General features: G+C 44.9%; 3 protein-coding genes across 16 annotated transcripts in view; all 3 read left to right on the plus strand.

Annotated features, from left to right (window-relative positions):
- The window catches only part of LOC310709034 (uncharacterized protein), a 431,701-nt gene extending 428,774 nt beyond the window's left edge, over window positions 1-2,927 (plus strand). The window contains exon 4 of the transcript XR_014527292.1: window positions 2,909-2,927. The gene's annotated coding sequence lies outside the window, so the exon portion shown is untranslated. The remainder of the gene's footprint in view (window positions 1-2,908) is intronic.
- The window catches only part of LOC310709079 (tigger transposable element-derived protein 1-like), an 877,074-nt gene that overhangs the window by 152,712 nt on the left and 701,789 nt on the right, over window positions 1-22,573 (plus strand). The gene's annotated exons all lie outside the window — the stretch shown is intronic.
- EPB41L1 (erythrocyte membrane protein band 4.1 like 1) overlaps window positions 1-22,573 on the plus strand; it is a 183,734-nt gene that overhangs the window by 116,233 nt on the left and 44,928 nt on the right. For all 14 annotated transcript variants that reach the window (XM_083507862.1, XM_083507869.1, XM_083507870.1 and 11 more), the window contains 4 exons: window positions 5,504-5,706; window positions 11,359-11,523; window positions 22,060-22,164; window positions 22,265-22,307. In XM_083507862.1, coding sequence (XP_083363988.1) covers window positions 5,518-5,706; window positions 11,359-11,523; window positions 22,060-22,164; window positions 22,265-22,307 — 502 coding nt within the window. In that variant the 5' untranslated portion in view covers window positions 5,504-5,517. The remainder of the gene's footprint in view (window positions 1-5,503; window positions 5,707-11,358; window positions 11,524-22,059; window positions 22,165-22,264; window positions 22,308-22,573) is intronic.

The following is a 22,573-nucleotide window of genomic DNA, read 5'->3' on the forward strand; positions in this document are numbered from 1 at the left end:
GAAATTCTGTGCAGAAACCCAGCTGGCATGATTGACCACGTATACTCAAGTGTTTTATTGAAATCAGTGGGGCTTTTGCCCAGGTAAATGGGACTAGGTTTGCAGCCTTGTACAAAATCTTGGTAACTTTGCAGCTAAAACATCATTAGCTTTTTACCTTGAAAATGGGATTCGTCAATGTCAAAGGTGCACTTAAGGAAATATTGTCCTCTCTTTTTTATGGGTTGTCAGTAAGAGAAGTTAAAAGTATGTCACTTTGAAGTGGCATTTTGAAATGGAAAAAAGTGTTATTTTGACATGTGCAAACATGCCATTCCCTCAGTAATACCAACTTTATTCATATCAACATTTCAGGCTTGGAAATGTATTGTTCCTTTTGACATCTCTCCCACCTCCCATGTAGTACTGAAAAGAATTTGGAAGTGGCCAAGTTCCAGGGAGCTTGGATGCTTGTCTCCTGGTCATCTCAAAATATATTTATCTTACTTTCAGCCTTGATAGTAACATAAGATCGTAAGTAATTACCCGTAGATAAATTAGGATAGGAGGTGGTAACTCAACCAAGGCTTTCCAGTGAGCAACAGTGATTTGACATCTAAACCCAATGCTCTGCACAGCAAGCACTCATCCTGATGGGTCAATTAGATAAGGTGCTGCCTTATATAGAGTCAGGTCTCTGATCTGTTTAACATCATTCTTCTCAGAGAACCACTTCCACATTTGCTTTTCTAGAGATAGGGGAAATCTCTTAACCCCTCCTCCCCCAAAAAAGCTGTTACACGGTTTGGCAAATCAAGTTATTTTCCTAACAAATAGGGCAGGGCTTGCCAACGTTTGTGGTCTCATAGGTACATTTGCAAACTGGTAATTCTATCATGAGCAACAAACACACACACCACAACCTATTCTACTGGTTACAGCAGAATGCTTCTTTCAAACCTAATTTTGATAGGGGAGGAGATGGGCATCACATTGGTGATCTCTGTTATATTAGATTACCCAAATGAACAGTAATCTAACAGTTTAGCAACAAACCTGTCTTTAAGAGACTGGGGACTAGATCAATATTGGGCATATTAATTATGGATTACCAAAATGTATGTTTGAAGTGTTTAGCTTTATATAAAGGCTATTGCTATTGTTGTTGTTGTTAATGAAATGTCTATACTGCCCTTCATTTGATGATCACAGGGAAGTCTACAACATAAAAACACAAAAATACACACTATAACAACAAAAACAACAACACCCTGAAGATCACCTGTAGTTCTGAGAAACTATTTTTGGTTAGCAAAACTATTTGTTGTTCCAGCAAGAAAGACATCATGGTGTAGTGAGGGATTTACCCTATTTATTTCAAGCCTAGTAAGGACAACAACTACTGCTGCTATTTTTTTTTATTATCATTATTTCATATTGTATGCTGCTTTTCCACAAAAACGTGCCCCAGAGTGGCTCAGAGCACTACAGCAAAAACCCACACGAATGGGCCATGGGCACTGGGCACCAATAGGTTTGCAGGGTCAGATCCTTCCTCCAGTTTCTCATGAGCTGTAATCACCACCACTCTATCCTTCCCATCCACTGATCTGGAGTCTGCTATGGTGGCAGCTAGCAAGATGGAGATATTTATCCTCTACTCCTTCCTCTCGGGCTGTGTTAGGCCAACAGCTCTGGCAATTGCAATTTTCTCCATCCCCTTCCAATATCAGTAGCCCTTAGAAAGCAGCATTTCACAGAGTGGCTGGCATATGGGTCACTGCTCTAGCTGCACTCCAGGTGCAGGAAGAGGGAATGAAGGAAAGAGCTGCTTCCTGCCCATCAGAACAGCCAGTTAAAGAGATAAGGGGGTCTGGAGGCTGGGTGTTGGGGGGGGGCAGGAGGAAAGAGTTGAGTTGTTATTTGTCTTGGATTAAATTTAATACAGAGAAGAACTCGGGGGAGTTGCAATGTAACACTCACCTTCATTAATGCTCACCTTCTGTTTAAGGTGAGCATTTCAGATCACCAGGGTTCATATTCTGAGCCAAGGAAATGTAAACTTCGGCACGATCTGTGTGTTTGTCTTCCAAGGAATCTCTGTATATATAACCCTGTGTGGTTCCAAGTCATGTTTTAGAGGGCACAACCTCAATTTATGTGGGGGCTGAGCAAGCCTTTGGCCCTCATTCTCACCTCATCTGGGCTGTCAGTGTGCTAAAAGGCATCCAACACCAGCTGCATGTTGGAGGGAAAGATCCGTGGTGGTGAACAAGTTGTTTTTCGGGGAAGTGTGTCTACTGTTGTCCTTCACATTGAAGAACAGTTTATGGTTCTATGGAACCTCCTGCCATCTCTCTGATCTCCAATACCGTTTAGCAGGAGATATATAGAGACATAGAAGACTGCTTTATACTGAGACAGATCATTGGTCTGTCTAGTTCAGTACTGTCTACACTGACTGGCAGTGGCTTTCCAGGGTTCCAGGCATGGAGTCTCACCCAGTCCTACCTGGAGATGCTGTGGTTTGAAATGGGGACCTTCTGCTTGGAAAGCAGATTCTCTGCCCCTGATCTGCAGCTCTTCCATGAAAGGCAGAGATTGCAAAGTATATCTTTCACAGTTGAATATATTTCTGTGCTGTACTGTTGAATATCTGTGGCTGTCGTCTAGCTCTAGTCTGATGATCTCTAGCTTACTACATCCTAGTCCCGTCAGATGGGAGCTTCATTCGCATCAGGTTTTCATGAAATCCCCCAAAGAGGCATGTTGGTACCATGATGTATTTTTCTCACTCTCTCTGAAAAGATCAAGCCTTGCTTTTCTATACCAAGTCAGACCACTGGTGTATCTAGTTCAGTAGTAGTGGTAACTGTTAATTCCCTTGATATGGACACTACAATGGTACCTCAGGTTACATACGCTTCAGGTTACATACGCTTCAGGTTACAGACTCTGCTAACCCAGAAATAGTGCTTCAGGTTAAGTACTTTCCTTCAGGATAAGAACAGAAATCGTGCTCTGGCAGCACGGCAGCAGCAGGAGGCCCCATTAGCTAAAGTGGTGCTTCAGGTTAAGTACAGTTTCAGGTTAAGTACGGACCTCCGGAACGAATTAAGTACTTAATCTAAGGTACCACTGTATACTTCTGTTGATACAGCCTAGAATAGCATTAGCTTTTTTGGTGATGCATCACACTGTTAATTCCTGTTCAGCATTTGGTCTACTAAAATCTTGTTTTTCAAGATCCTTTGTCAACTGTGAGACCTGCTGTGCTGACTGTACTGTCCCTGGGATGGAACCTGAGTGCTGGGCACTGATCAACGATACTAGTCATTTGGAGAGATGTTGCTGGCTTGGCACAAACACCAGCGCATTAATCTATGGCCTTATGTGCAGCTACGTCTGCCATCTCGTTAAGCCCAGATGACAGTGTATGGGATAGGGTCAGCCCAACGGCTATGAGTCAGGGCTTAGCAACCAGCAAGTGCTTGCTTTTGAATTCTAATATCCTTGAGGATTGCATTTCTCCCAAACAAGGGAGTGGAAAGCTTTGATGCTGTGAGCTTTGACACTGGCTAGATATAAGGCATCAAGTGAGGCTGCGATTCCTTAACCTTCAGAGAAAATGATCTGGCTTTGAGTGCTGCACTGAAATTTTGTTGATATCCTTCCTGCTGCGCTTGAGCCTCAACTGGAAGTTATAAGCATTTGTGGCTGGGCAAGAATTCAGCAGTTCCAGATCAACCTAACCGCAGATGGGGTTAGCAAGCATCCAGGCACACCATGTCTAATTGTTCTAAATGTGTGTGTCGGTGGGCCATGTGCATCAGTATACAGGCACTGCAGAAGTAAGATTGCTGGTGATCTGAAGCATGGGCTGTGTAAGCCTTGCTCTGTTTGGTCCTACCTGAAAATGCCACCTACTGTTACCCGCTGAAATTTAGCACAGGTTGCCTGAAATACATTCACCTGTTACCTACCAAAATGTAAGCTCAGTTTGACTTTCTATAGTATTGTCATAAATACATGTGATATTTTGCTAAGCTGTGTCCTTCAGGAGCACAAGCAAGAATCAACACTTTTTAAATAAGTGTTCACGGGGAGAGAGCATCTTTGGCTTCCTCTTCATCTCTTGAGCTCTTCAAAATGTGACTTTGAATATGATTGTTGATTGCCTTCCTTTTTATAGAAGAGTTTTTCTGTGTAGCAGGGGTGGCTAATCCCCAGTTTGGGAGCCTCACTGTCCCTCAAGCAATTTTTTTCTGGCCCTCCAAAATCCCATCCATTAAAGTAGACATGGTGCTGGGAAGAGTGAAGCTCAGTGCTCTGGTAAATCACCTCCGTCCCCAGGCACCACATGGATAATGTTATGAGCAGAGAGGGGATGATCACCCACCCTCCTCAGCATGGATCAGCAGATGAAGGAGGGGGTCTGCTTCTGTGTGCACCCCCTCTCTCCATGTGAGAATGTGTGGTTCTGCTGCCCCCTGAAGGTGAATACAACCCCCATTGCTGTATAGAACAGGGGTCAGCAAACTTTTTCAGCAGGGGGCCGGTACACTGTCCCTCAGACCTTGGGGGCGGTGGACTATATTGGGGTGTCTGTGAACGAATTCCTATGCCTCACAAATAACCCAGAGATGCATTTTAAATAAAAGGGCACATTCCAGAGATGCATTTTAAATAAAAGGGCACATGTAAAAACACGCTGATTCCCGGACCATCCACTGGCCAGATTTACAAGGCGATTGGGCTGGATCTGGCCCCCGGGCCTTAGTTTGCCTACCCATGGTATAGAAGATAGTTTTGCAATTCTTAAGGTTGGTTATTTTTAGAGTACCTTTCCCAAGGTCACCCAGGGGGAGTTCCCTCACCTAGGAGTGCTAGATCAAGCTTTGAAACGTAAGGGGCACCCTGGAGCTGACTTGCCTGTTCTCCGGATCTCCATGATGCTCGGTCATTTTGAAAGGAGTACTCACTGGGTTCTGTGGGGCCCTGATTTTCTGCATGGATGTCCAGGGTTGAGAAACCTTGACCCTCCCGATGTTGTTGTCCTACAGTTCCCACTATCCCTGACTATTGGCCATGGTGGCTCAGGCCGATGGGTGTTGGAGTCTAATGACAACCTAGAGAGCTGGTGGTTCCTTAACCTTGGCTTAACCTGAAAGAATACCGATTTAGCAGCCCCGTCTTTGAGTTCCAAAGCAACAATAAGCGTAGATATAATCTCATTCCGTCAGGAGATCTTTACTGCAAAGATATCCCATCCTCCAATGCAGCATCTCAGCAGGGTGGCGGGTCTGAGATTGACCTGCAGTGTCCAAGTGGCAGACTCAATGATTGTGCAGATTTGCTTTGGAAGCCTCTTTTTCGGGGATGCTGCTGTGCAATTTCCTGGTTCTGAGACATCACCAGGAGGGCAAGTGCGTCCCTGCAGATTCAGAAAGCAATTGTTTTGATAGCCAGGACTGCACATTTTAATCCCTTCCTTGTTCTTCTCATCTTACCTTTGCAAATGCAGAATAATTAGTAACCATGACGACAGAGACGGGACCAGATTCGGAGGTGAAGAATGCCCAAGAGGAAACTCCACAGCAGCCTCCAGAGGAGGCAGCGAGTGGGCCGAACGCAGTGACCGGTGGCTCCACACCCACGGCAAACAGCCAGGAAGCGGAGGCGAATGAGAAGCCCGGTGCCCACAGCGACTCTAAGCATGCGGAGCGGGTGAGTTGAGATGGCTGCTGAGAGTGCTGAGCCCTGGCCTAGACAGTGTTTTCAGTGCTTGGCTCAACCCTTGTCCTTCTCAAGCAATAACGAAGAGAATGCCTTTGAGCAACAAGAAGACTCATTCATATGCAGAAATTTTGCACATGCCAATTTGATAGGGATGTGGGTGGCGCTGGGGGTTAAACCACAGAGCCTAGGACTTGCCGATTAGAAGGTCGGCAGTTCGAATCCCCATGACGGGGTGAGCTCATGTTGCTCGGTCCCTGCTCTTGCCAACCTAGCAGTTCGAAAGCACGTCATAGTGCAAGTAGATAAATAGGTACCACTCCGGTGGGAAGGTAAACGGCGTTTCCATGCACTGCTCTGGTTCGCCAGAAGCGGCGTAGCCATGCTGGCGACATGACCCGGAAGCTATACGCCGGCTCCCTTGGCCAATAAAGCGAGATGAGCGCCGCAACCCCAGAGTCGGCCACGACTGGACCTAATGCTCAGGGGTCCCTTTACCTTTAATTTGTATGCATAGATGCAACTTTAGAAGGCACTGCTGTAATTTAAATAGGTGACTTGTCTGCCTGCCCAATTTGCTGTCCAGGCACTATTAATGGTCAACGTAATGGCCCCTTCTTTCCCTTTTTATGGTTTTTCATCTTTAAACTAGACTTAGACTCGACAGCCCTTCAAGTCAAGGAGAATCCTCTGTAAAGTAGGACACCCTAGTTTGAGTCCATTGCAGCTGCAGCTTTGAGGTGAGCCTGGATTGGCTTTCTACACTCAGTTCCAACTTAAGCATGTCAAGTATGTCAGCTAAGTGTCAGAAGCTGATTTGGGTTTAAGCTCAGGGTGTGGAAGGCGGCAGATTTATGCCCAACCTGGTACATAGCAACACAGATGGAGGTCAGCACAGGACTAAAACCTGCCCTGGGCTCAAACTGCTGCAGGGGCCCTCGTTTTCACTCACTGCTGAATGCCAGTGGTCAGTCTGTGCTCTGCTGTGTAAGAGAGGAACTCCCATGTTGGAGAGAATAGATTCTAGGCAGGCTTAGATCTGGTATATTTTGTAAAGGGGGGTGGGGTGGGTTATGCATCCTCCCTGTCTAAGAAAACGTTCCAGGCAGCTAATGGTATAAAAAACTAAAATGCAATAAAGAGCAATAAATAACAGTATAAAATAGGAGGCATGAACTGCTGATAAAACAATTTAGAAGTTTGAATATTAAAGTGTCTGGGAAATTGATTATGATGATATATAACTGTAGACAAGTCTCTGTCTCTCCCCCCACCTCCCCTAGCGATGCCAGAATTTAAGCCTGTCTAAAATCTATTCTTCACCTGGGAATAGTATATTTTGGAGGCGGGCGGGGGATGCACTATTCTTCCATCTTGGAGCATGGCAGGGGCTCTTGCCTAAGAGTTCTTTTATGACTTCCCCATCCAACATGACTTCTTGCTCCTTGTTTGCTGGTTGAACTACATGTGCAAAGACTTCTGCCCACGTTGTTCCTCTTACGCTGTGTTTAGCAGACCATTTTATTCTGGCAGGCTTTTGTTGTATGTGGCAGATAATTTTTTTCCCCTGCTTGGTTTTAACTGCTGTTCCTGTCTCTCATGGGCGGGTTGCTTTATATTGTTTCTCTTATTAAACCGCAGTTTTAAATGTTGTAATTCACCCTGAGTTGTGCATTTGTACCAGAAGGGTGGGGGATAAAAATGTTTTAATAAACAAATTAAATGCCAGGGTGCCCTTTGCCACCTGGTTGATATTTCTTCCCTACTCTCAGCCCCGTCCCCCGTTTTCCCTCAGCCTGTTACTGCATGGAGAATGCAAGAAAACACCACCTACATCTATAGTTTCTTTTTAGTCATCATCCCTTTTCTTTACTCGATTTCCTATAAAGATGCCTTGCTCCTTAATGGTGTCCCAGAGTTTCTCATCCCTGCAGGAGAGGAGCTGTAACTGAGTGGTAGAACACAGGTTTTACATTACAGTGGTGCCCCGCAAGACGAATGCCTCGCAAGACGGAAAACTTGCTAGACGAAAGAGTTTTCCATTTTGGAGGTGCTTCGCAAAACGAATCTCCTATGGGCTTGCTTCGCAAGACGACAATGCCTTGCGAGTTCCTGCGGGTTCCCCCCCCCCTTTTTCTAAGCTGCTAAGCCGCTTATCAGCTGATCCGATCAGCAGATAAGCCGCCAAAAGCCGCTAATAGCGCTAATCCGTCAATGGGCTTGCTTCGCAAGACGAAAAAACCGCTACACGAAGAGAATCACAGAACGGATTCTTTTCGTCTTGCGAGGCACCACTGTAAAATGGTCCCAGATTCAATCATTGGCTTCTCCACATAGGGCTGGGGAAATATTCCTGTGTGAAAACATAGAGATTCCTTTTGTCACTGTTGACAGTACTGAGCTAGACGGACCAACTGTGTAAAATAAACTGTTGGCTGCGGTTCATTAGTTGGATGAAAAATCCAGGTATGACTGCTCCCAAGTTTGCTTCAGAAAATACCTGTGAAGGAATTGCACCTGGCGCTGTGAGTTAAACCACAGAACCTAGGACTTGCCGATCAGAAGGTCAGCGGTTCGAATCCCCACCACGGGGTGAGCTCCCATTGTTCAGTCCCTGCTCCTGCCAACCTAGCAAATCGAAAGCACGTCAAAGTGCAAGTAGATAAATAGGTACTGCTCTGGCAGGAAGGTAAACAGCATTTCCGTGTGCTGCTCTGGTTTGCCAGAAGCGGCTTAGTCATGCTGGCCACATGACCCGGAAGCTGTATGCCGGCTCCCTCGGCCAATAAAGCGAGATGAGTGCAGCAACCCCAGAGTCGGCCATGACTGAACCTAATGATCAGGGGTCCCTTTACCTTTACCTTACACCCAGAGACCAGAAGCTAAATGGCCTGATGGAGCAGTTGCTCTGACATTTTCTGGACAGTGATGAAAGGGCCAATTTCATGACCCAGAGTTGGCACTGAGTTGCTTGGAATGCCTTTTTTGAGGTATAATAATGAAAAGTGCTATGGCCTTCATCCTCTGGTAAACCAAGGACCTTTGTGAAAGCAAAAGAGGCACCTTATCATCTCCCACATTAATCTCCAAACCAGGATTTTTCTCATCAGTGCAGTGGGAAGGTCGTGGTCTGTTTTCCATTACAGATGAGTGAGCAGCCTGTGGCACTGTCTTGTTGCTGCATACGAAGATACATGAGACGGCATGGAAGTCTTATAGTGATGGAAAATCCATATGGATCTTATTCTGTCAAGGTCGTATGTTTGACCTTGCCCATCTGCCAGATAGATATTTAATTCTCCCTAAAACTTAATTTATATACAGGGGCCCTGTTTCGCCCCTGAAATATAATGAAGCAAGGAGTGTAGCTGAGTAGCATAATATTCAGATGTTGTTCCAACCCTAAAAGCCATTATAAATCCCTTTACAAAAATTTATTCTTGGTTGGGGAGGGCACACTTGCTGCTCATTCAGTATGCCATGCTTGGTGGAGGGGAAAGCCAGAAAGCAGAATCAAAGTGGACAGATCATATAAATGGGTTGGCAAATAACCATTGGGTCCTTTTCTTCAGGAGTGAAAAATAATAATTTAAGCCCTTGGTGTGGGATGCAGTGGCTAGGATAATATGAACCCCCCCTCCCAATTCTTCAAAATACCCTCAAAGCCCTAATTTCTAAAACGTGAGGATTGAGTAGGGAAAAATCTGCCCCTCTCAGATGCTACATCATCTGCCAAAAGTCCTCTCCATCTGATATGCATGGAAATTATCTGGAATGATTCTGGGCCACCTGAGAGCACTTTGCATTTGATAAACACAGAGCAGCTACTTGCTTGGTTTGGAAAATGCACTCAAAGCTACTTGTCGTTGTCCAGAGCTGATTTGAACATCTGTTGTTGGTCAAAGGTTGTTTCTGTTTAAATCACCTTAAGCTACAGTTCTAAGCGTGCTTCCGTGGAAATCAGTTCCAATGAACTCAGTGAAATTTACTTTGAAGTAAACATTTCTTCAGCTACAAGTTAGGAAATCAGCCACTCTGAAGATGTGCTTGGGGGCACTTGAGTGTTCATGCATTAGAAAACCACAAAAGGAGAGACAATCGTTCTTCTGTGTGTTGATTCAGAAGACTCTTATTGCCAGGAGCATCAAATGAAGCTATGGATGAGTGAATGTTGTAGTTCTTTTATAGAGGGCAGTGAGCACTGCCCAGCAAGAAGGCTGCATCACCAGTGTGTAAGCTTCTCTCTCTAGGTATTTCTGTCCCAGGCTAGAGATTGTCAGCTAAAACTAACCTTCCGCCAGTCCCCTTTTCCCCCTGGGGTTCATCTCTGTTGAATGTGTCTCTGTCATTGTGAAGGATTGGAATTGCAAGAGAACGCAGCTCTGATCTTTCCACCAAGGGTTGGATTGATGTCCAGTTCACCACCAATGGGAAACACCTCTCCTTCATAACTGCTGTGTGGGCTGAAGCTTATTTTTTGACAGAAAGTTGCCTTTTCCTCCCAGAGATATCACAGCAATTAACTTTGGGAGAGTGCTAAGCCAGTGGCAATTTGCAGTGTTCTCATTATAAATCTTTTTTTAAAAATAAAAATGGTATTAAATTTTACATATATTTTCCAAAAATCATATAACATATATTCTTATCTTATACAAGAAGCAATTTGCCCATCAGAAGTTATTTTGCCCACTTGGGACATCACCTATTGCCTTTTGGTTTTCTTATCCCCCCCCCCCCCCCAGTGTGGGAGCATTCAGATAAGACTTTGCTGGGCAGCAACATAAAACCACTACCAGAAAGAAGTGAGATCACAGCACTTGTTGAAGGGGTGTGTGTTCAGGGGAGAGCATGTTATGCTGAAGAAAGCTAAAGGATGTGGCTTGTACATGTGATGCAAATCTTACACATTTGCCTGTGTTGTTTTGCATTCCCCCCCTTTTCTGCTAGCCATGCTATATAGCTAGTGCTGCTGTATAGGACAGTGAATACCAGAATGATTGCATAGATCCCTCCATCACGTAATAGGTATTGACAATATAACAACAAAGACAGGCCCTGCCACAGGCTTGCAAAAGGAAAGACAAGAGAATTGGGGGAGCTGGGGATAGATGCAAAGGGAAGATGAGCAGAGAAGAGTAATCATCCTGGTTGCCCAATTGAGGAAAGGAGCTATAGGCCACCTCCAGTTTCTGGGCATAGTGAAATTATTCTTTATTTCAGGAGTCTGGGCATGCTGTTTCAGTGGATTCAGTCACCTGCCCACACACCGGCTGAGTAATTGAGACCCACCTGGCTAGTCTACCACCACACATGGTTCACATAAACTAGCACAGACTGCATGCCCTGCGTGACTTCTTGCAAGAAGAGAAGTCTCACAGGGATGGGTTTTCTCGTAAGAAGAGTTGTGGTGTTCTGCGGGGAGGGGGAAGAATTGCTATTCAGGTGATTCAAGTTTCACTCTTGGTGGTGCTCAGCAGTGCAGTGGGGAGCTGCAGTTTGGGCACCCTCCTGACCCCAGCGTTGTGAACCAACATCCTGTTTCCCCATTAGAATGAGGATGCTTAGTTCATAATTCAAAGGGCCCAAACACAAGCAAAGAATAACAATACTGTACCTGCTTCGCATCTCTTCCCCCCATCCCAGGCTGTGGACATGGATGAAAAAGACTACAGTGAAGCAGATGGAATATCTGAGAAAACCACTCCCAGCAAGACCCAGAAATCCCCTCAGAAAGTCACCAAGAAGCTCAAGAGTGCCATCTGCAGAGTGACCCTACTTGATGCCTCAGAGTATGAATGTGAAGTGGAGGTAAGCAAGGGGACTAGATTGCTTGACCTTTTAAGCTACTAGTGGGATCCACCAAGCCTCCTCCTTTGGCAAATGCATGCCCTCCTACCCTCCACCTGATGTATTGTCAGGTGTGGGGCAAGTAAACCCCTGGCTAAACTAAAAGGGGGAGTTGAAAGTACTGCAGATCAGCTGACTGGTGGTGCCTGCAAGGTGGTGCTTTCAAAGGGGTTTCTAAAAACCCAACAATCATTTTTCAAAGCGATGCACAAGACAACACTTTGCAAGGGTCACCTGTTGTCATTGTGATGCCAGGTGATTGACATCACCGCCCACCTTCCAAACTTGGCCCACAAGGAGTGGAGATGACAAACTGGCCCACTGCCGAGATCCAGCTCTCCTCCCCTCTCTTAAGTGTATCCTGCAAAGTTTATGTGGCCTGAGTTCCCTTCCTCTGGGAATGGTACCCAATAAACAGCACCTTTTATAAAAGAATAAGTCCGTAATCAGTGTTTTGCAACAATTAATGCTTTCAACTCTGCCAAAGACACGTGTGCGTGCGCGCATAACTCCCCATAGAGATGCACATGGAAGACAGGTGTGAGTGACTCATCCATTTCTAAGCGTAGGCTACTTGCTATTTGTGTATTTTGGTGAAAATGAAGTGTAGGCAATGTGTGTGCATGAAAGAGAGAGAGCTTGTGTAACTGTTAACCTGACTGGGATCCCTCGAGAAGAAGGGTATTATTAATAGCATGCAAGGGAGAAGCTTAGGCATTATAAAAAGCCTATTGCACAACCTCATTTGTATGATATCCCTCGCTTCATTTCCACGGACATTTATTCCTCTGTGCAGGATGGAATGATATCTCAAATAGTGACTTGTATCGCTGTGGAGACAAAAATCCTTGCTCTGTATCAAGTGAATGGAGAGCGATCCATTCTTTACTTGATCGCTGAAGAAAAAGGGTTGCATTTTTGAACATCTTGGATGGGAGAGGAAACGACGTTTGCCCTTCACTGAAGAACATGAACACAAGAATGTCTGCAATGCAAAGTCTTTTTGCTCCTCATCAAAGCGAACAGGCCTGTGTTCTTCAGCTTTGGGTTCCCACATGTTGTTGGACTACAATTCCCATTATTCCTGACCATTGGCTAGGCTGGCGGGATGATGGAAGTTGTAGTCCAGCAGTATGTGGAGACCCAAAGTTGAAGAACCCTGGAACAAACCAGTTTGGGAAGCATTAATGGTGCGGGGAGTGGGGATCCTCTTGCTCCCTGCTGCACATTCTCTTGGCCCCAGAACCTACAGTATCCCCTATCAAGTGTTTACTAGATTTTCTTTCCTCTTTTTGCACATACAAGTGAACACTGAACTTCTATGTGGCATCCATGCACGTTTGCAGCTGGGTTCCTGGGATTTTGTGCCTATCATCACTTGTGGCTACTAGCCTCTCCATATTACTATTTCTAAGCCCAGAATAACTAAGGAGATAGTACAAGAATACTTGGCTAGTTTAGATGTATTCAAGTCTTCAGGGCCAGATGAACTGCATCCAAGAGTATTAAAAGAACTGGCAGATGTGATCTCAGAACCACTGGCAGTCATCTTTGAGAATTCCTGGAGAACAGGCGAAGTCCCGGCAGACTGGAGGAGGGCAAATGTTGTCCCTATTTTCAAAAAGGGGGAAAGAGAGGACCCAAATAATTACCGCCCAGTCAGTCTGACATCAATACCAGGGAAGATTCTGGAGCAGATCATTAAGCAAACAGTCTGTGAGCACCTAGAAAGGAATGCTGTGATCACCAACAGTCAGCATGGATTTCTGAAAAACAAGTCATGTCAGACTAACCTGATCTCGTTTTTTGACAGAATTACAAGCCTGGTAGATGAAGGGAACGCAGTGGATGTAGCCTACCTTGATTTCAGCAAGGCATTTGACAAGGTGCCCCATGATATTCTTGTAAAGAAGCTGGTAAAATGCGGTCTTGACCATGCTACCACTCAGTGGATTTGTAACTGGCTGACTGACCGAACCCAAAGGGTGCTCATCAATGGTTCCTCTTCATCCTGGAGAAGAGTGACTAGTGGGGTGCCACAGGGTTCTGTCTTGGGCCCGGTCTTATTCAACATCTTCATCAACGACTTGGATGATGGACTCAAGGGCATCCTGATCAAATTTGCAGATGACACCAAACTGGGAGGGGTGGCTAACACCCCAGAGGACAGGATCACACTTCAAAACGACCTCGACAGATTAGAGAACTGGGCAAAAGCAAACAAGATGAATTTTAACAGGGAGAAATGTAAAGTATTGCACTTGGGCAAAAAAAATGAGAGGCACAAATACAAGATGGGTGACACCTGGCTTGAGAGCAGTACATGTGAAAAGGATCTAGGAGTCTTGGTTGACCACAAACTTGACATGAGCCAACAGTGTGATGCGGCAGCTAAAAAAGCCAATGCAATTCTGGGCTGCATCAATAGGAGCATAGCATCTAGATCAAGGGAAGTAATAGTGCCACTGTATTCTGCTCTGGTCAGACCTCACCTGGAGTACTGTGTCCAGTTCTGGGCACCACAATTCAAGAAGGACACTGACAAACTGGAACGTGTCCAGAGGAGGGCAACCAAAATGGTCAAAGGCCTGGAAATGATGCCTTATGAGGAACGGCTAAGGGAGCTGGGCATGTTTAGCCTGGAGAAGAGGAGGTTAAGGGGTGATATGATAGCCATGTTCAAATATATAAAAGGATGTCACATAGAGGAGGGAGAAAGGTTGTTTTCTGCTGCTCCAGACAAGCGTACACGGAGCAATGGATCCAAACTACAAGAAAGAAGATTCCACCTAAACATTAGGAAGAACTTCCTGACAGTAAGAGCTGTTCGACAGTGGAATTTGCTGCCAAGGAGTGTGGTGGAGTCTCCTACTTTGGAGGTCTTTAAGCAGAGGCTTGACAACCATATGTCAGGAGTGCTCTGATGGTGTTTCCTGCTTGGCAGGGGGTTGGACTCGATGGCCCTTGTGGTCTATTCCAACTCTATGATTCTATGATTCTATGATTCTAAAAATGGGTTTGTACTTCAGTGCAACAAGGAGACCCATTTTATTATAAAATTTTTGTGTAACGTATGTAGAACTTTTCATCACTGCTTTTCATAGAAAATCTGTGGCTTCTGTATTTCTGTATCTTCTACAAGGGCAACTCTTCTGGTGTTCCTATCTTTCAACTGGGGTGGACTGTGGTAATCTTTCATACTATGGTGCCCTGTGTGAAGTCAACATTTGGCACCCTCAAATGAATCTTCTCAGTTATGGGTCTTCTCAGTTTTGCACCCCCTCAGCTCAGCACCCTCTACGGGGAGACCACCCAAACCGCCCTAAATCTGGTGCAGATTTCAACATCAGCAAGCCCATACTATCAAAATGAAGGCTTAATACCCATGCAGTTTAGAGCAGGAGAAGGCCAGTCTGTAGCATGTGATTCCTGTTCCAGTGGGAACAAATAAATTTAAGATTTTTCTGTTGGCCTGGAGCAGCAACAGTGTGGTGCGATTGTTGTTCTCCCACAATCTATAGCAGGCATTCACACCATATGAACCACAGAGCTATAGGTAGGCACATGCAAGTGATGTATGCTACCTCTTTGAGCGCCAGTAGCTGGGAATCACAAGTGGGGAGAGCATTACGGATTTCAGGAGCATCATGAATGGGATGCTTTGAATACTTCCAAATTATGCAGTATTCATGGATGCTAGGACTGCCATTGACTACTATCCATGATGGCTATGTGCTACCTCCAGTGACACTCGCAGTCTGCCTCCGGATTCCAGTTGCTGGGAGTCACAGGTGAGGTGAGCAATGCTCTACTCTGGTCCTGCTCGAGGGCTTCCCATAGGCATCTGGTTGGCCGCTGTGAGAAGAGGAAGCCTTATTAGATGGAATCCAGCCGTGCTGTGGTTATGATGCGTTAAAATTGCCTCCAGTGGTTTTGCCTGCAGTGAACCAAGTGAGAGTATGCGCTTCTGAGATCATGCAGGAACCTCTGGGGGCACCTTCTCAATTCATCTCTGCCTTTGGCCAAATGCATCCAGACCCCAGTTGTCTATAATATGATCACTGTAAAAATTAGGTTTGCCATACAGAGTTGGAAGTCCGAAGACATACTGGTTCAAAAACTGGTAGGAGGTGGAGCAGGAGGGAACAGCTGGTGAACAGTCAGCAAACAGTCAAAGCTTAAGGGTTCAGTTTCCTACTGGTATTGCTATAAAAAGGAAGAGTTGGGGCAGAAGTCCATGGAATCTGGAGAGCCTGGCTGGCTTTAGTTGGATGGAAGTGGCAGTGGAGAAGAACATGCGCAGAAGACAGAGGGGGGAATGTGTGTGCAAAAGAGAGAGAGAGGTGGAGGATGAAGGAACACAAGGGATGTATAAGTTGGGCAGGTATATCTAGTACGATTTCAAAACTTAGTGTTATGGAAGATCAGTCCCTTTGCATTTTTAAAGAGACCTTTGAAGACCCACTACTTTTCTGCAACTTTTAGTGCTGGAGGTTGATGGGATTGCGATATGTCCATAGTTTGGGTCCCCAGTGTGGTGCCCATGGGCACCATGGCATCCACAGGTATCTCCTTGGTACCCACTAAGGACCTTTGCCTCTCCCAATTTTGGGGCGTTGGCTGGGAAAGGTTGCCTCTCTTTTTGGAAGGTTCCTGGTTTTGTTTGTCTGCACTGTATTTGAGATCATGGTGTAAGCATTTCTTGGGGAGTGGGGGAGGACTCTGAACACAGGCAGTTACTCTTCTGTGAAATGGATATTTTATGTTGCCAATTAGTTTCTTAGATTTCCCAATGTACCCTGAGGTCCAAAAAGGTTGGCAACCCCTGGTTCATAGTATATTTGTGCTGAGTTGTCTTTTTGTTCTGGCCTTTTTAGGGGGAACCAAGAACTGAATGTTTTTCTTTCCACTTTGTGTGCAGATGGGTTGGGTTTTTTCCTCCACAACAATGCAAACTGGGGAGCGTGTGCATATACAGACGAAATTAGCTATATGCATTGTGCATAGAAATGGGTTACTTAACAGCTGCCACATGGAGCTATTTAAGGCAGCCCTGTGCTGCTGCTATAATGTATGCAGGCTTCTACAAACAAGGCGGGACCTCCAGCCAGCCAAAGTTGGCCAAGGCCCTCCCAGATTGATGGGAAAGGACACCACACAGCTTTTACCTTGACTAGTTCCAGCCTTTGTGCTGTGCAATCCTCTCTGCAGGAGATCATAAGAAGTGCCTGGTGGATCAGGCCAATGGGCCCATCTCGTCCAGCTTCCTATTTTCACAGTGGCCAATCAGATGCCTGCAGGGAACCCATAACGAGGACCAAAGTGCATTAAATGCACCTCTCTCTCTCTCTCTCTCTCTCTCTCTCTCTCTCTCTGGCAAGGGGACAGTTCCTGTTCCTTTCTTTTACAAAATCTTGGGAGATGCAATCATTATAATCTGGCTAATAGGCAGGTGGCTTGCTGGAGACTAAATAAAGTAGACTTTGATTGGTGGTGGCATTTACTGAGTGGCTAGTAAACTTGGGATTAGGTCTTGTTTGTACTTCCATACCCAATTCTTTGTGCTAGCTATGACTTTTAAATCTCTAAGCAGGCTGGGCCCTGTATGTATTGGCAGACTGTCTTCCTGAGTTGCAATGGGCTACTATGACTGCATACCCCTGACCAGTTGCCCTCTCCCATAGTCTGATGGATTCAAATGTGTGTGTGTACATGAAGTTGGGTGCCTGGGACAGAACAGGGATTCTGTTGGTTTTACTGCCCATCACACTCCTTAACAGTCTCCCTGAGCTAGGTGGGGTGGTCTTGTGTTTGGTGCAGGAGTCCCCCGGCTTGTTTTGCTGGTGGGGGAATTTAGCATTCACTCTGAGGATCCCCTGTCACAGATGTGGCTCAGAAGTTTATGTTCACCATGACAATCATGGGTCTGTCTCATGATACCTGGCCCTTCCCATGCTGCAGGGCTCACTCTGGATGGTAGTGATATTAGAGTGGAAGAATAGTTCATTTGTTGGGTCACTGGAACTCAGAGCCATTGCAGGGATGAGGAGTTGATTAGGATGGTCTTCCCAGGAGTAGGATGGAGCTGGGTGGTTTCCTGATGGCTCTTGGGGAGTTTCCTGTCACCTTGGCAAGTGATTCTGTCGAAATCCTGGAGGATCTCTGGAATAGAGACAACTGACAGGGGCATACTAAGGGCATTTTCAGTAATGGGCCCTGCATTCTAAAACTTCCCTCCTAATGAGACTCACCAGAATTCATTGTTACCTGGTTTTCAGAAGATGGTGTTAAACCCTTTTGCCCACATTTGGCTTTGGCCCTGGATGCTGTTCCCTGACATGTTACCCCTGAGTGTACAGTATAAGGGCCTCAACTGGTGGGGCCTGAAAAGTTTCACACCCCTGGTTTAAACAGACCAATATAATGATGAATCTGGTTTTGTTCCTAGACGTTATGATCTATTGATTGTTTTCATCAATCATTTCTCTCATGCACCTTGGAAGCTGGTCTGAATAATTTGGGAGTGTGGGGAATCAGAGTGAGGGATGGGCTAAATAAATAAAGTGAAATAAAGGACTGAGAGGAGGTGAAAAGGATCAGAGACGGTCTGTTGCTTTGATCTCTGGCACTCCTGCAGCCCAGCTCTTTAGCTGACAACTCCCAACAGTGAGATTCAAGAGTGAGTTTTTACTGAGTGCAAAGCGACTGATTGTTACAGAGATGAAAGTTCTCCTAAGCAGCCAAAAATGGGGAGGGGGAGGGGGTGGTGGATGAAAATAGATTATCCTAAGAACTTTCAAAGCTAAAAAGGTGGGCTTTTTCAAAGGCATAAAAGGGCTCATGGAATTAGTCATCCTGTGAAGACTGTGGCTGTTATTTGTCCATAGAAGAACATGCAAAAATCTCTGTCCTTCTGTTTTTCCTAGCTTACTAACTCAGGACCCCAAATAAATGCACACCCTTGACATTCCTTAGGAATTAGTAAAGCACAAGCTTTGCAAACCGGAGGTTCCAGGTTCAGTCCTTGGCTAGAGATGAGCAAATCTGTCAATTTTGGTGCTCCCAGTTTTCCATTTTTTTCCAGTCTTACATTCAGTACCCCACATTTCTGCAGTGATTTGTGATTTTTGTAGTATTAATAAAATCCTCATGAAAGACTTGCTCACATTTTTTTTTTACTTGCTCACATTTTAATGTGAATTTCTTCCAATAAATATATATATTTTGTATGCAGAATTGACAAATGCACACATTTTGCCAAGTAGTTTTCCCTAAAAGAATGCATCTTTGTACACATTGTTTGGGTTAAATCACTGCATTGTGAAGTTTGGATAAGTGTGAATTTCAAAGAATAGCTGTGTTTCTGATCATGTATTGGTTAGAGGCGTGTGAATTAGGTAGTTTCTCATTAAAATGTAAACAAAAGCGCATTTCTTGCCCATCCCTATCCCTGCCATCTTCAAGTAAATCTGGAGAAGGCCCCGTTTAGATGGGCCATTAATAACAGGCAGCTTGCTCTATTCCCATACAGTTTATTGTCTACTTTAGGTGAGTGTGATTTTTATTAGGATTAGAGTTAGGCATCGGGAATGTGTCATCTGATGAGAGTTTCAAAAGACAATGGAGAATCAGGCAAGGTGAGGCTCAGATGGTTTAGATTTAGAAGAAGCTTTGTTGTGGAAATTAGCATGGAAATTCGTAGAAATGTGGGTAGTGGTGGGTATTCTAGCATAGGGTGCATACAAACAGAGACTGGAAGGAGAAGAAATGAACAACAGCAGGAAGGAATATAAGCAGCAGTGAGGAAGTTATATGGTATGGGGTTGACTGGCAGAGAGCTTTTAATCTAAGGAATAGAATCTTGAGATGCATCCAAAGCATGATGGAAGGACCAGTTCTGGGGCTGAAGGAAATGGCGGACATAATCACAGCAACAGGAGAGAAAGATTAGTTTAGTAGAGAGGCTTTCTGATCCGACAGCAAATAAGTATGAAAAATCTGGCAGTTTCTTGATCAATGTTCTTCCTCCTGCAAGCAGCTTAGAAACCAGCATTTTATTATCTTCTACCAAACACATTATTGGTGCCTCCCCCATTCATTGTTGTTTAGTTGTACAGTGCAGGCTGTCACTCAGGAAAGCTGATCTCCTGAACCTGCTTTCAATTAAAATAAGAAGACTGGAAAAAGCCCATGTTAAATGCCTATATTGATTCACTGCCTTTTGCTGTGCCAGGTTAATGAGGAGTCTCTCCATACAATGAAGTGATTTTGTGGGGAAGAAAGTTAATTGCTTAATTTAAAAAGGTTTCTGTTGGCATTTATTGCCTCTTGCTTGTATAGCTGTTGTTCCTCATTTTACAAATCTAAGTGCTGGCATATCAAGTCTTAGGATCTGGCTCTTAAGTTGTGGTGCTATTGTCACTATTATCAAGAGTATTTTCATCTCCATGTCATTGGGAAGACTCTGGAGAAATCTTCATGAGGATAACAAGCCTATCATTTATTATTCTTTATTTTTGAAAGCAGAGGGCTGTATTCAAAGTTCTCTGTCCCCTGGTATGAGGACTCTTACACTTACAGATAGGTAAAGAAAAAGGGACCCCTGACCATTAGGTCCAGTCGTGACCGACTCTGGGGTTGCGGCGCTCGTCTCACTTTATTGGCCTAGGGAGCCGGCATACAGCTTCCGGGTCATGTGGCCAGCATGACTAAGCCGCTTCTGGCGAACCAGAGCAGCGCACGGAAACGCCGTTTACCTTCCCGCCTATTTATCTACTTGCACTTTGACGCACTTTCGAACTGCTAGGTTGGCAGGAACAGGGACCGAGCAACGGGAGCTCACCCCATTGCGGGGATTCAAACCACTGACGTTCTGATCGGCAAGTCCTAGGCTCTGTGGTTTAACCCACAGCGCCACCCGCGTCCCTTACACTAACAGATAGGTGTTTAAATATTGTGCAACTGAAGAATCCAATGCAACAATTGAAAAAACTTGTTGCAAAACAGATCACACATCCTACTGTGCAACAAAATTACCAGCACCTGCTTATTTTGGATACAACTCAGATGAGAGTGAGTGTGAAAGCGCACACACACACACACACACACACACACACACGTGGCCATGCAATTGGAGGAAGAAGGGAGGCAGACTGAGAGGGGAGAAGTGAGTGATTAAAACTATGACAAAAGTAAAGTCGGGATGAAAGGAACTGAGAAGGAAATGGCAATTTTAAACAACAGCAGAAGTTTGAGTAAAGGATGGATGGATACTAAGAGGGGGAAAGTGGCCATTTTAAACAGTGACAAAAGTTTGAATATCCTTGTAATATTTTTTGTTTGGTGCATCCCAAAGGTTTAGCAAAGCCAGGGTGCAAATAGACACAAGATAGTTCGCAAGAGTATTCATATTAATTGTTTAGTAGTCGTGTTAATTTCCCCTAGAAATCTGCCACACAAGGGCATTCCCACATGTTCCCTGGCGTGCTCTGCAATGTCAGCAAATTGGAGACAGGTTCTTACTGATGCAAGAGTACAATGTCAACAAGATACTGTTTTTAACTCAATTTCCTTTACTTGGGCAGAGGTCATTGTTAACTGCTTCCTCCCCCAAACTTCATTCCACTCTGAGTCTTTGATCTTCTGGATGTCTTGTTCCCAAATTTTCCTCAAAACTTGCAACTTTCCGATATCTTTTCCCAATAACGTTTGCTATACCCGGACCTTTATGTCCACTTGTTGAATCAGGACCAGCTGTTTGAATGTTGCAAGCTCCATAGCCACTCTTGTCAACTTGATAAGAAGTTACCTTGGCGTATCATTAACCGCCACCCCTCCCAGTTATAAGGGCAAGAAAATAACAGTAATTTGTTCTTACAACTGCATGTGCTGCCTTTTTCCATTTCTGCAGTTGCCATGTTGCTGCGTGGGTCTTTCCCTTGGTCAGGAAGTACATTGTGTTGTTTTCTTTCATTTTTCTAACCTAGGAAAAATGCTACATTTAACTACTTACCTGTAACAAATGTTGCATACTCACTCACCCGCACCCGTGGCCCCTCTCAGTTCAGTGTGACTTACTCCCTAGCAACTGTGTTTAGGGTTGCAGCTTAAATATAACTCTGGCCTTCCTTAAGTCATTTCTTTGCATCAGTGGTGGTGTTGGGGAGCTTGTTGGCTTCCAGTTTTTGGATTCCAACTCCCTTCAGCCCTAGCCAGCATGGCCGGTGATCAAGGATCATGGGAGTTGTAGTCCAACAGCACCTGAAGATGCCTAACATTCTACCCTGCCACTCATAGTTTTGTGGGTTTAGCAGCATCTACAGGATCAGAAAGTGCTTCTTACATGCCCATGAAGAAGGAATGATTATGTTTGACTGCATGAACAAGGAAAGAAGCCACAATTTTGCTGCTGTCCTACCTAGCAGGCATTGGAAAGAAGACAATAGCTTCTAGGTGTGCTCTTAGTTCTTACTCTTTCTATATTTATTTGTCTTGCAGAAACATGCCCGGGGGCAGGTGCTCTTTGACCTAGTCTGTGAGCACCTCAACCTCCTGGAGAAGGATTATTTTGGACTTACATTCTGCGACTCAGATAGTCAGAAGGTATGTTTTGGGTGGCCCTGATAGAGGCCTGTGCTGTGTCTATTCAAGAAGCTGTGATTAAATAAGACTTCCTCTTATGTGCTCTCTCTTTCCATTTCAGAACTGGCTGGATCCATCCAAGGAAATAAAGAAACAGATTCGCAGTGAGTAATGTAGCTGGAAGCCCGTGTACTCAATGGCTTCCTATGTTTTCTAACTGGGCCTCTATGGTAACATAGATGAGCAGAAATTCTCCCCTTGTCCATAAGATGCCATTAGTAAGCAACTTGATGGTTGTATTCAAAATATTTTCCAAGCATGAAAAGGAACTGACTTGAGAAGAATAGAGGCTTGAGGGAGAACAAGGCCTTAAGGATCTAACATTCTCCAGTGTTCCAGTTGCCACTGACACCTGTATGAAGTGTTATAC

The sequence above is a fragment of the Podarcis liolepis genome, assembly GCF_965112155.1.
Source record: "Podarcis liolepis genome assembly, chromosome: 6".
In the NCBI taxonomy this organism is placed as follows: Eukaryota; Metazoa; Chordata; class Lepidosauria; order Squamata; family Lacertidae; genus Podarcis; species Podarcis liolepis.